The sequence below is a fragment of the Ylistrum balloti genome, unplaced genomic scaffold (assembly GCF_031769215.1).
Source record: "Ylistrum balloti isolate Yb309-2 unplaced genomic scaffold, AGI_CSIRO_Ybal_v1 Utg372102, whole genome shotgun sequence".
NCBI classification, from domain to species: domain Eukaryota; kingdom Metazoa; phylum Mollusca; class Bivalvia; order Pectinida; family Pectinidae; genus Ylistrum; species Ylistrum balloti.
The window spans coordinates 119759-132523 of NW_026783008.1; the positions used below are offsets into that span (position 1 = coordinate 119759).

At 34.7% G+C, this 12765-nt stretch overlaps 3 protein-coding genes across 3 annotated transcripts; all 3 read left to right on the top strand.

Moving 5' to 3' along the window:
- Positions 1-1795: 1795 nt before the first annotated feature.
- On the top strand, positions 1796-2362 carry LOC132564245 (histone H1.2-like). The gene has a single exon (XM_060228919.1). The coding sequence runs from the start codon at positions 1796-1798 to the stop codon at positions 2360-2362; it is 567 nt and encodes a 188-aa protein (XP_060084902.1).
- Positions 2363-5960: 3598 nt separating this feature from the next.
- Positions 5961-6527, top strand: LOC132564247 (histone H1.2-like). The gene has a single exon (XM_060228921.1). It carries the CDS (start codon positions 5961-5963, stop codon positions 6525-6527), a length of 567 nt encoding a protein of 188 aa, XP_060084904.1.
- A 3599-nt stretch (positions 6528-10126) lies between these two features.
- LOC132564246 (histone H1.2-like) lies at positions 10127-10693 on the top strand. The gene has a single exon (XM_060228920.1). The coding sequence runs from the start codon at positions 10127-10129 to the stop codon at positions 10691-10693; it is 567 nt and encodes a 188-aa protein (XP_060084903.1).
- Positions 10694-12765: the final 2072 nt, after the last annotated feature.

The window sequence follows — 12765 nt, forward strand, 5'->3', positions numbered from 1 at the left end:
CGTGTTTCATTGTACGCTGAGGAAACCGATGTGTACTTGTGCAAGAAAAATTGGTCCTACGTCGCAAGATGTAATACAAGACGATATTTCATTCAGAAATCTTCTTCATTTCATTTTTCATTTTTCAAATCTATTGATACGCTAAATATCCTATTCAGTGTTATATTAATAGACACGTTATGACCAAATAACCCCAATTTATTTGATCAATTTTTCCATGTTTTTTGGTTCGCGTTTTCTAAAACCGTGTCATTGAAGAGGACCAACTCTCATATATTTTATCTAATCTCGAGCTTGTTTTTGTTTTTGTTCACCAAGAGAAAATCCTCTCTTTATTTATGTATACGTTTTAAGATAATTACATCTCCAATAATATACCATATTTCAATGCCTAAAGGTTTTGATTTTCAGGATTCTCATTTCATTTCCAATTAATGATTGAAGACTTCCTAAACCTTAGAAGATCTCGTTTAAACCGTAATTACATAATAACTTTACAATAAAAATAAAAAACAATGTCTCCCATACATGACAATTAACATTCGCTTTTATGTGTGTGATTTTTAATAGGCGTTTGATCGAACAATGTTTTCATTTTTCATTTGTTGTTTTGTTTTTGAGAGAAAGGTTTTAAAAGATAAAATTGAAAAGTCTATAAAAATCCTGATAATTGTGTATTTATATATAGACCACTTGGAAGTTCATTAATAACACTTCATACCAGACTTCAAAACAAAAGTAGTTTCGGAAAACTGATTATTATTGATGTTAAAATCAAACGGCAGCTTCTTTTTGGAATGATATAAATATGTCTAAGATAATGATGAAAATAGGGTAGACCTGGAGTACACTTCTTGGATTCTTCGACAGTGCACTTATATCAATAGCCAAACAGCTTCAGGGTTATCATAATGCATTAATACAATGAGTGAAATATCACGGGGAAAATGATTTAATACAAGAGATAAGTATATCACATGTGCCAATGAAATAATATTCAAATTTGTCCAAATTTATTGACACGATCAAGTTTTAATCTTCATCAAGATTCGTGAAATAGCTAGGTCACGTCAATACGAGTGGGAGAGGCGGATCGTACACTTACTAAATTAACGAAAACATGTTCTTATGGCATCGCTATTGCAGTTGAAAAGATACCTAAACTAGTATTCTAAATGTTTCCAGTGTATATTTTAATAAAATTTTCATCAAATGTATGATTTAAGTAAAATACATGTATCGTTATTATAGCGTCATCGTAGGTAACAATATGGCGCCTGTTCGATGTTTGTGCTTTTGTCCGCCGAGTGAATTCTTTTTTTACCAGAAATGTAGTATATATCTGTACATGTGTGGCATATCATACTAAAGGGAAATATTCATAGTTTATTTGTTGGTAACAATAAAAGCATTGGAACAACAATTGATACGATAAATTTACATTTAAAGTGGAAATTTACTGGTGTCAAATCATAATATCGACAGAAATGCTTTAAAAACAGGAATTATTCTTATATATAGACATTCATACAAGAAATAAATGAAATTTACTAACAAAATTCTTGCGAACAGCATCGAAACTAAAAGTATTTCATGTGAAATCAAGGAACTATAGCAGGTTAAAGTTAGGTCAGAAAACACACAATTCGTATATCGATAAATATAGTCAGCAGAAAGCGAGCGCTCGAGGTGGTGTCTTCGGCGACGTCCGAGCAAAATGTGTAAATAGGCGGTTTCGAGAAAAATTTGTCATTCTCGCTATTCTGTGTACAGGAAGCATACCCCACTCGTCAACATGAGCGCCGCACCAGCATCTCCAGCAAAGAAAGTCAAGAAGGCAAGCAAGCCTAAGGTTCCCGCTGCCCACCCTCCATATGCCAATATGGTAGCTGCAGCTATCGGAGCCCTGAAGGAGAGGAAAGGCTCGTCAAAAGTCGCCATCGTCAAATATATTATGGCCAACTACAAAGTTGGTGATGACTCGAGCAAGGTTAGTTCCCGAGTGAAAGTTGCTCTGAAAAGCAGCGTTTCGAAGGGTTCTGTGAAGCAAGTGAAAGGCGTTGGAGCCTCCGGCTCATTCCGACTTGGAGAGAAACCAAAGGCCGAAAAGAAACCAAAAGCTAAGAAAGTGAAGAAGCCAAAGAAGGCCACAGCTACTAAACCAAAGAAGGCATCAGGCGAGAAGAAAGCAAAAAGCCCAAAGAAAGCCGCTAAGAAGCCAGCAGCTAAGAAACCTGCCTCCAAGCCGAAGAAGGCCAAGTCTCCAAAGAAGCCTGCAGCCAAGAAGCCTGCAGCCAAGAAACCAGCAGCAAAGAAGCCCGCAGCTAAGAAACCAGCAGCAAAGAAATCCGCCAAAAAGTAAACACTTCACAGCTGATGGTTGGTCCTGACCGACCCCCTCATCTTAAAAAGTCCTTATCAGGGCTACCCAAAATCCTCGAAAAGTGTCGATGACACCTCGAATATACGCATTTTATTTCAGACAAGGCCGATGCAAATAAAAACATGCGCGAGATCAGATAAAATATATGACAGTTGGTCCTCTTCAATGACACGGTTTTAGAAAACGAGAACCGAAAAACGACACGGAAAAATTGATCAAATAAATTTGAGGTCATTTGATCATAACGTCTTTATTAAATATAACACTGAATAGGATACTTAGCGTATCAATAGATTTCAAAAAATGAAAACGGATGAAGAACATTTCTGAATGAAATTATCGTCTTGTCTTATTACATGCGACATCAAATTTATAAGATAGGACAAGTACACATCGGTTTCCGTACCGTACAATGAATTGAGATTTGAAAAAATTAAACTAAATATACATTAACACGTTACATTAGATAGCCATTTAGTTGTTTTTGTCTTTAAATTAGGAGCTTACTTTTGACACTATCCAAGGATATGAATGAAGGACACTATGATGTTGCTAAAAATAATTACCTATGAACCCTGTTGATGTCAATAATCTCTAATTGTTTTCGTATTTCACAAATTAATGATGTTGTTATGTCATTACATGTTCCACAATTTCTTTTTGTGTTTAGTTATAAAATGAGCCCGCGTATAAAACTGAAGCTTTTGAGAAAAAATCTATTTCAGTAGTTTTAAATTAAAGTTTAATATTTCATAACCAGTTAATTATATCTGGCCTTAATTTTTCAAAATCGTGTTTCATTGTACGCTGAGGAAACCGATGTGTACTTATCCTACCTAATAAATGTTATGTCGCATGTAACAGGACAAGACGATAATTTCATTCAGAAATCTTCTTCATTTCATTTTTCATTTTTCAAATCTATTGACACGCTAAATATCTTATTTTGTGTTATATTAATAGACATGTTATGACCAAATAACCTCCAGTTGATTTGATTTATTTTTCTTGCTCGCGTTCTATAAAACCGTGCCATTGAAGGGGAACAACTCTCATATATTTTATCGAATCTCGAGCAGGTTTTGTTTTCTTTTTGTTTTGGTTAGACCTAGAGTACACTACTTGGATTCTTCAATTGATATCAATAGCCAAACAGCTTTGGGGTTATGATAATGCATTAAAACAATGAGTGACATATCAAAGGAAAAATGATTTAATACAAGAGAAAAGTATATCACATGTGCCAATGAAATAAGGTTCATAGGTAATTATTTTTAGCAACATCATAGTGTCCTTCATTCATATCCTTGGATAGTGTCAAATGTAAGCTCCTACTTTAAAGACAAAAACAACTAAATGGCTATCTTAATTTTGCTTGAAATATTCTTATAGTATATTTCTAAACATTTTTACCAAATTTCATATGGATTGGCGATTAAAAGTATACAAGAACTGTTTTCTCACCAATTAGATTGTGCATTTACTGGCGACAAGTAAACTTGAAATATTTGGGGAGGAGGTATCCTAGCTACAAATAAATACCTATGAACCTTGTTGATGTCAGTGATCTCTAATTGTTTTCGTATTTCACAAATTAATGATGTTGTTATGTCATTACATGTTCCACAATTTCTTTTTGTGTTTAGTTATAAAATGAGCCCGCGTATAAAATTGAAGCTTTTGAGAGAAAAAATCTATTTCAGTAGTTTTAAATTAAAGTTAAATATTTCATAACGAGTTAATCATATCTGGCCTTAATTTTTCAAAATCGTGTTTCATTGTACGCTGAGGAAACCGATGTGTACTTGTGCAAGAAAAATTGGTCCTACGTCGCAAGATGTAATACAAGACGATATTTCATTCAGAAATCTTCTTCATTTCATTTTTCATATTTCAAATCTATTGATATGCTAAATATCCTATTCAGTGTTATATTAATAGACACGTTATGACCAAATAACCACAATTTAATTGATCAATTCTTCCATGTCGTTTTTTGGTTCGCGTTTTCTAAAACCGTGTCATTGAAGGGGACCAACTCTCATATATTTTATCTAATCTCGAGCTTGTTTTTGTTTTTGTTCACCAAGAGAAAATCGTCTCTTTATTTATGTATACGTTTTAAGATAATTACATCTCCAATAATATACCATATTTCAATGCCTAAAGGTTTTGATTTTCAGGATTCTCATTTCATTTCCAATTAATGATTGAAGACTTCCTAAACCTTAGAAGATCTCGTTTAAACCGTAATTACATAATAACTTTACAATAAAAATAAAAAACAATGTCTCACATACATGACAATTAACATTCGCTTTTATGTGTGTGATTTTTAATAGGCGTTTGATCGAACAATGTTTTTTTCGTCTTCATTTTTCATTTGTTGTTTTGTTTTTGAGAGAAAAGTTTTAAAAGATAAAATTGAAAAGTCTATAAAAATCCTGATAATTGTTTATTTATATATAGACCACTTGGAAGTTCATTAATAACACTTCATACCAGACTTCAAAACAAAAGTAGTTTCGGAAAACTGATTATTATTGATGTTAAAATCAAACGGCAGCTTCTTTTTGGAATGATATAAATATGTCTAAGATAATGATGAAAATAGGGTAGACCTGGAGTACACTTCTTGGATTCTTCGACAGTGCACTTATATCAATAGCCAAACAGCTTCAGGGTTATCATAATGCATTAATACAATGAGTGAAATATCACGGGGAAAAATGATTTAATACAAGAGATAAGTATATCACATGTACCAATGAAATAATATTCAAATTTGTCCAAATTTATTGACACGATCAAGTTTTAATCTTCATCAAGATTCGTGAAATAGCTAGGTCACGTCAATACGAGTGGGAGAGGCGGATCGTACACTTACTAAATTAACGAAAACATGTTCTTATGGCATCGCTATTGCAGTTGAAAAGATACCTAAACTAGTATTCTAAATGTTTCCAGTGTATATTTTAATAAAATTTTCATCAAATGTATGATTTAAGTAAAATACATGTATCGTTATTATAGCGTCATCGTAGGTAACAATATGGCGCCTGTTCGATGTTTGTGCTTTTGTCCGCCGAGTGAATTCTTTTTTTACCAGAAATGTAGTATATATCTGTACATGTGTGGCATATCATACTAAAGGGAAATATTCATAGTTTATTTGTTGGTAACAATAAAAGCATTGGAACAACAATTGATACGATAAATTTACATTTAAAGTGGAAATTTACTGGTGTCAAATCATAATATCGACAGAAATGCTTTAAAAACAGGAATTATTCTTATATATAGACATTCATACAAGAAATAAATGAAATTTACTAACAAAATTCTTGCGAACAGCATCGAAACTAAAAGTATTTCATGTGAAATCAAGGAACTATAGCAGGTTAAAGTTAGGTCAGAAAACACACAATTCGTATATCGATAAATATAGTCAGCAGAAAGCGAGCGCTCGAGGTGGTGTCTTCGGCGACGTCCGAGCAAAATGTGTAAATAGGCGGTTTCGAGAAAAATTTGTCATTCTCGCTATTCTGTGTACAGGAAGCATACCCCACTCGTCAACATGAGCGCCGCACCAGCATCTCCAGCAAAGAAAGTCAAGAAGGCAAGCAAGCCTAAGGTTCCCGCTGCCCACCCTCCATATGCCAATATGGTAGCTGCAGCTATCGGAGCCCTGAAGGAGAGGAAAGGCTCGTCAAAAGTCGCCATCGTCAAATATATTATGGCCAACTACAAAGTTGGTGATGACTCGAGCAAGGTTAGTTCCCGAGTGAAAGTTGCTCTGAAAAGCAGCGTTTCGAAGGGTTCTGTGAAGCAAGTGAAAGGCGTTGGAGCCTCCGGCTCATTCCGACTTGGAGAGAAACCAAAGGCCGAAAAGAAACCAAAAGCTAAGAAAGTGAAGAAGCCAAAGAAGGCCACAGCTACTAAACCAAAGAAGGCATCAGGCGAGAAGAAAGCAAAAAGCCCAAAGAAAGCCGCTAAGAAGCCAGCAGCTAAGAAACCTGCCTCCAAGCCGAAGAAGGCCAAGTCTCCAAAGAAGCCTGCAGCCAAGAAGCCTGCAGCCAAGAAACCAGCAGCAAAGAAGCCCGCAGCTAAGAAACCAGCAGCAAAGAAATCCGCCAAAAAGTAAACACTTCACAGCTGATGGTTGGTCCTGACCGACCCCCTCATCTTAAAAAAGTCCTTATCAGGGCTACCCAAAATCCTCGAAAAGTGTCGATGACACCTCGAATATACGCATTTTATTTCAGACAAGGCCGATGCAAATAAAAACATGCGCGAGATCAGATAAAATATATGACAGTTGGTCCTCTTCAATGACACGGTTTTAGAAAACGAGAACCGAAAAACGACACGGAAAAATTGATCAAATAAATTTGAGGTCATTTGATCATAACGTCTTTATTAAATATAACACTGAATAGGATACTTAGCGTATCAATAGATTTCAAAAAATGAAAACGGATGAAGAACATTTCTGAATGAAATTATCGTCTTGTCTTATTACATGCGACATCAAATTTATAAGATAGGACAAGTACACATCGGTTTCCGTACCGTACAATGAATTGAGATTTGAAAAAATTAAACTAAATATACATTAACACGTTACATTAGATAGCCATTTAGTTGTTTTTGTCTTTAAATTAGGAGCTTACTTTTGACACTATCCAAGGATATGAATGAAGGACACTATGATGTTGCTAAAAATAATTACCTATGAACCCTGTTGATGTCAATAATCTCTAATTGTTTTCGTATTTCACAAATTAATGATGTTGTTATGTCATTACATGTTCCACAATTTCTTTTTGTGTTTAGTTATAAAATGAGCCCGCGTATAAAACTGAAGCTTTTGAGAAAAAATCTATTTCAGTAGTTTTAAATTAAAGTTTAATATTTCATAACCAGTTAATTATATCTGGCCTTAATTTTTCAAAATCGTGTTTCATTGTACGCTGAGGAAACCGATGTGTACTTATCCTACCTAATAAATGTTATGTCGCATGTAACAGGACAAGACGATAATTTCATTCAGAAATCTTCTTCATTTCATTTTTCATTTTTCAAATCTATTGACACGCTAAATATCTTATTTTGTGTTATATTAATAGACATGTTATGACCAAATAACCTCCAGTTGATTTGATTTATTTTTCTTGCTCGCGTTCTATAAAACCGTGCCATTGAAGGGGAACAACTCTCATATATTTTATCGAATCTCGAGCAGGTTTTGTTTTCTTTTTGTTTTGGTTAGACCTAGAGTACACTACTTGGATTCTTCAATTGATATCAATAGCCAAACAGCTTTGGGGTTATGATAATGCATTAAAACAATGAGTGACATATCAAAGGAAAAATGATTTAATACAAGAGAAAAGTATATCACATGTGCCAATGAAATAAGGTTCATAGGTAATTATTTTTAGCAACATCATAGTGTCCTTCATTCATATCCTTGGATAGTGTCAAATGTAAGCTCCTACTTTAAAGACAAAAACAACTAAATGGCTATCTTAATTTTGCTTGAAATATTCTTATAGTATATTTCTAAACATTTTTACCAAATTTCATATGGATTGGCGATTAAAAGTATACAAGAACTGTTTTCTCACCAATTAGATTGTGCATTTACTGGCGACAAGTAAACTTGAAATATTTGGGGAGGAGGTATCCTAGCTACAAATAAATACCTATGAACCTTGTTGATGTCAGTGATCTCTAATTGTTTTCGTATTTCACAAATTAATGATGTTGTTATGTCATTACATGTTCCACAATTTCTTTTTGTGTTTAGTTATAAAATGAGCCCGCGTATAAAATTGAAGCTTTTGAGAGAAAAAATCTATTTCAGTAGTTTTAAATTAAAGTTAAATATTTCATAACGAGTTAATCATATCTGGCCTTAATTTTTCAAAATCGTGTTTCATTGTACGCTGAGGAAACCGATGTGTACTTGTGCAAGAAAAATTGGTCCTACGTCGCAAGATGTAATACAAGACGATATTTCATTCAGAAATCTTCTTCATTTCATTTTTCATATTTCAAATCTATTGATATGCTAAATATCCTATTCAGTGTTATATTAATAGACACGTTATGACCAAATAACCACAATTTAATTGATCAATTCTTCCATGTCGTTTTTTGGTTCGCGTTTTCTAAAACCGTGTCATTGAAGGGGACCAACTCTCATATATTTTATCTAATCTCGAGCTTGTTTTTGTTTTTGTTCACCAAGAGAAAATCGTCTCTTTATTTATGTATACGTTTTAAGATAATTACATCTCCAATAATATACCATATTTCAATGCCTAAAGGTTTTGATTTTCAGGATTCTCATTTCATTTCCAATTAATGATTGAAGACTTCCTAAACCTTAGAAGATCTCGTTTAAACCGTAATTACATAATAACTTTACAATAAAAATAAAAAACAATGTCTCACATACATGACAATTAACATTCGCTTTTATGTGTGTGATTTTTAATAGGCGTTTGATCGAACAATGTTTTTTTCGTCTTCATTTTTCATTTGTTGTTTTGTTTTTGAGAGAAAAGTTTTAAAAGATAAAATTGAAAAGTCTATAAAAATCCTGATAATTGTTTATTTATATATAGACCACTTGGAAGTTCATTAATAACACTTCATACCAGACTTCAAAACAAAAGTAGTTTCGGAAAACTGATTATTATTGATGTTAAAATCAAACGGCAGCTTCTTTTTGGAATGATATAAATATGTCTAAGATAATGATGAAAATAGGGTAGACCTGGAGTACACTTCTTGGATTCTTCGACAGTGCACTTATATCAATAGCCAAACAGCTTCAGGGTTATCATAATGCATTAATACAATGAGTGAAATATCACGGGGAAAAATGATTTAATACAAGAGATAAGTATATCACATGTACCAATGAAATAATATTCAAATTTGTCCAAATTTATTGACACGATCAAGTTTTAATCTTCATCAAGATTCGTGAAATAGCTAGGTCACGTCAATACGAGTGGGAGAGGCGGATCGTACACTTACTAAATTAACGAAAACATGTTCTTATGGCATCGCTATTGCAGTTGAAAAGATACCTAAACTAGTATTCTAAATGTTTCCAGTGTATATTTTAATAAAATTTTCATCAAATGTATGATTTAAGTAAAATACATGTATCGTTATTATAGCGTCATCGTAGGTAACAATATGGCGCCTGTTCGATGTTTGTGCTTTTGTCCGCCGAGTGAATTCTTTTTTTACCAGAAATGTAGTATATATCTGTACATGTGTGGCATATCATACTAAAGGGAAATATTCATAGTTTATTTGTTGGTAACAATAAAAGCATTGGAACAACAATTGATACGATAAATTTACATTTAAAGTGGAAATTTACTGGTGTCAAATCATAATATCGACAGAAATGCTTTAAAAACAGGAATTATTCTTATATATAGACATTCATACAAGAAATAAATGAAATTTACTAACAAAATTCTTGCGAACAGCATCGAAACTAAAAGTATTTCATGTGAAATCAAGGAACTATAGCAGGTTAAAGTTAGGTCAGAAAACACACAATTCGTATATCGATAAATATAGTCAGCAGAAAGCGAGCGCTCGAGGTGGTGTCTTCGGCGACGTCCGAGCAAAATGTGTAAATAGGCGGTTTCGAGAAAAATTTGTCATTCTCGCTATTCTGTGTACAGGAAGCATACCCCACTCGTCAACATGAGCGCCGCACCAGCATCTCCAGCAAAGAAAGTCAAGAAGGCAAGCAAGCCTAAGGTTCCCGCTGCCCACCCTCCATATGCCAATATGGTAGCTGCAGCTATCGGAGCCCTGAAGGAGAGGAAAGGCTCGTCAAAAGTCGCCATCGTCAAATATATTATGGCCAACTACAAAGTTGGTGATGACTCGAGCAAGGTTAGTTCCCGAGTGAAAGTTGCTCTGAAAAGCAGCGTTTCGAAGGGTTCTGTGAAGCAAGTGAAAGGCGTTGGAGCCTCCGGCTCATTCCGACTTGGAGAGAAACCAAAGGCCGAAAAGAAACCAAAAGCTAAGAAAGTGAAGAAGCCAAAGAAGGCCACAGCTACTAAACCAAAGAAGGCATCAGGCGAGAAGAAAGCAAAAAGCCCAAAGAAAGCCGCTAAGAAGCCAGCAGCTAAGAAACCTGCCTCCAAGCCGAAGAAGGCCAAGTCTCCAAAGAAGCCTGCAGCCAAGAAGCCTGCAGCCAAGAAACCAGCAGCAAAGAAGCCCGCAGCTAAGAAACCAGCAGCAAAGAAATCCGCCAAAAAGTAAACACTTCACAGCTGATGGTTGGTCCTGACCGACCCCCTCATCTTAAAAAGTCCTTATCAGGGCTACCCAAAATCCTCGAAAAGTGTCGATGACACCTCGAATATACGCATTTTATTTCAGACAAGGCCGATGCAAATAAAAACATGCGCGAGATCAGATAAAATATATGACAGTTGGTCCTCTTCAATGACACGGTTTTAGAAAACGAGAACCGAAAAACGACACGGAAAAATTGATCAAATAAATTTGAGGTCATTTGATCATAACGTCTTTATTAAATATAACACTGAATAGGATACTTAGCGTATCAATAGATTTCAAAAAATGAAAACGGATGAAGAACATTTCTGAATGAAATTATCGTCTTGTCTTATTACATGCGACATCAAATTTATAAGATAGGACAAGTACACATCGGTTTCCGTACCGTACAATGAATTGAGATTTGAAAAAATTAAACTAAATATACATTAACACGTTACATTAGATAGCCATTTAGTTGTTTTTGTCTTTAAATTAGGAGCTTACTTTTGACACTATCCAAGGATATGAATGAAGGACACTATGATGTTGCTAAAAATAATTACCTATGAACCCTGTTGATGTCAATAATCTCTAATTGTTTTCGTATTTCACAAATTAATGATGTTGTTATGTCATTACATGTTCCACAATTTCTTTTTGTGTTTAGTTATAAAATGAGCCCGCGTATAAAACTGAAGCTTTTGAGAAAAAATCTATTTCAGTAGTTTTAAATTAAAGTTTAATATTTCATAACCAGTTAATTATATCTGGCCTTAATTTTTCAAAATCGTGTTTCATTGTACGCTGAGGAAACCGATGTGTACTTATCCTACCTAATAAATGTTATGTCGCATGTAACAGGACAAGACGATAATTTCATTCAGAAATCTTCTTCATTTCATTTTTCATTTTTCAAATCTATTGACACGCTAAATATCTTATTTTGTGTTATATTAATAGACATGTTATGACCAAATAACCTCCAGTTGATTTGATTTATTTTTCTTGCTCGCGTTCTATAAAACCGTGCCATTGAAGGGGAACAACTCTCATATATTTTATCGAATCTCGAGCAGGTTTTGTTTTCTTTTTGTTTTGGTTAGACCTAGAGTACACTACTTGGATTCTTCAATTGATATCAATAGCCAAACAGCTTTGGGGTTATGATAATGCATTAAAACAATGAGTGACATATCAAAGGAAAAATGATTTAATACAAGAGAAAAGTATATCACATGTGCCAATGAAATAAGGTTCATAGGTAATTATTTTTAGCAACATCATAGTGTCCTTCATTCATATCCTTGGATAGTGTCAAATGTAAGCTCCTACTTTAAAGACAAAAACAACTAAATGGCTATTAGTATCCTATTCAGTGTTTTGCTGATCTGACAAATTTATTTGGCAATTTTTGCAGGTTCTCGTTTTCTAAAAATCATACTGATTTATTTTATCTGATCTCGCGCATGTTTATTTGTTGGCCTTTCTGAAATAAAATGGAGGTGTCATCGACACTTTTCGAGGATTTGGGTTTCTGATAAGGACTTTTAGGATGGTTCGGACCAACCATCAGCTGTGAAGTGTTAGCGGCTTTCTCTTAGCTGCGGGGCTTCTTTTGCTTCTGGCTGCAGGCTCTTCAGCTGCACCTTTTGATTGGCCTTCTCTTGGAGGCAGGTTTCTTAGCTGTTCAGCTTCTAGCTTTGTTTTGGGCCTTCTCTTGGCCTCTTGGTTTCACTTTCTTTAGCTTTCGTTTTCTTTTGGCCTTTGCGTTCTCTCCAAGTCGGAAGACCGGAGGCTCCAACGCCTTTCACTTGCTTCACAGAACCCTTCGAAACGCAACTTTCACTCGGAACTAACCTTGCTGCAAGTCATCACCAACTTTGTAGTTGGCCATATGTAACTTGACGATGCATTTTGACGACTTCCCTCTCCTCGGGGCTCCGATAGCTGCAGCTACCATATTGGCATATGGAGGGTGGGCAGCGGAACCTTAGGCTTGCTTCCTTTCTTGACTTTCTTTGCTGGAGATGCTGGTGCGGCGCTCATGT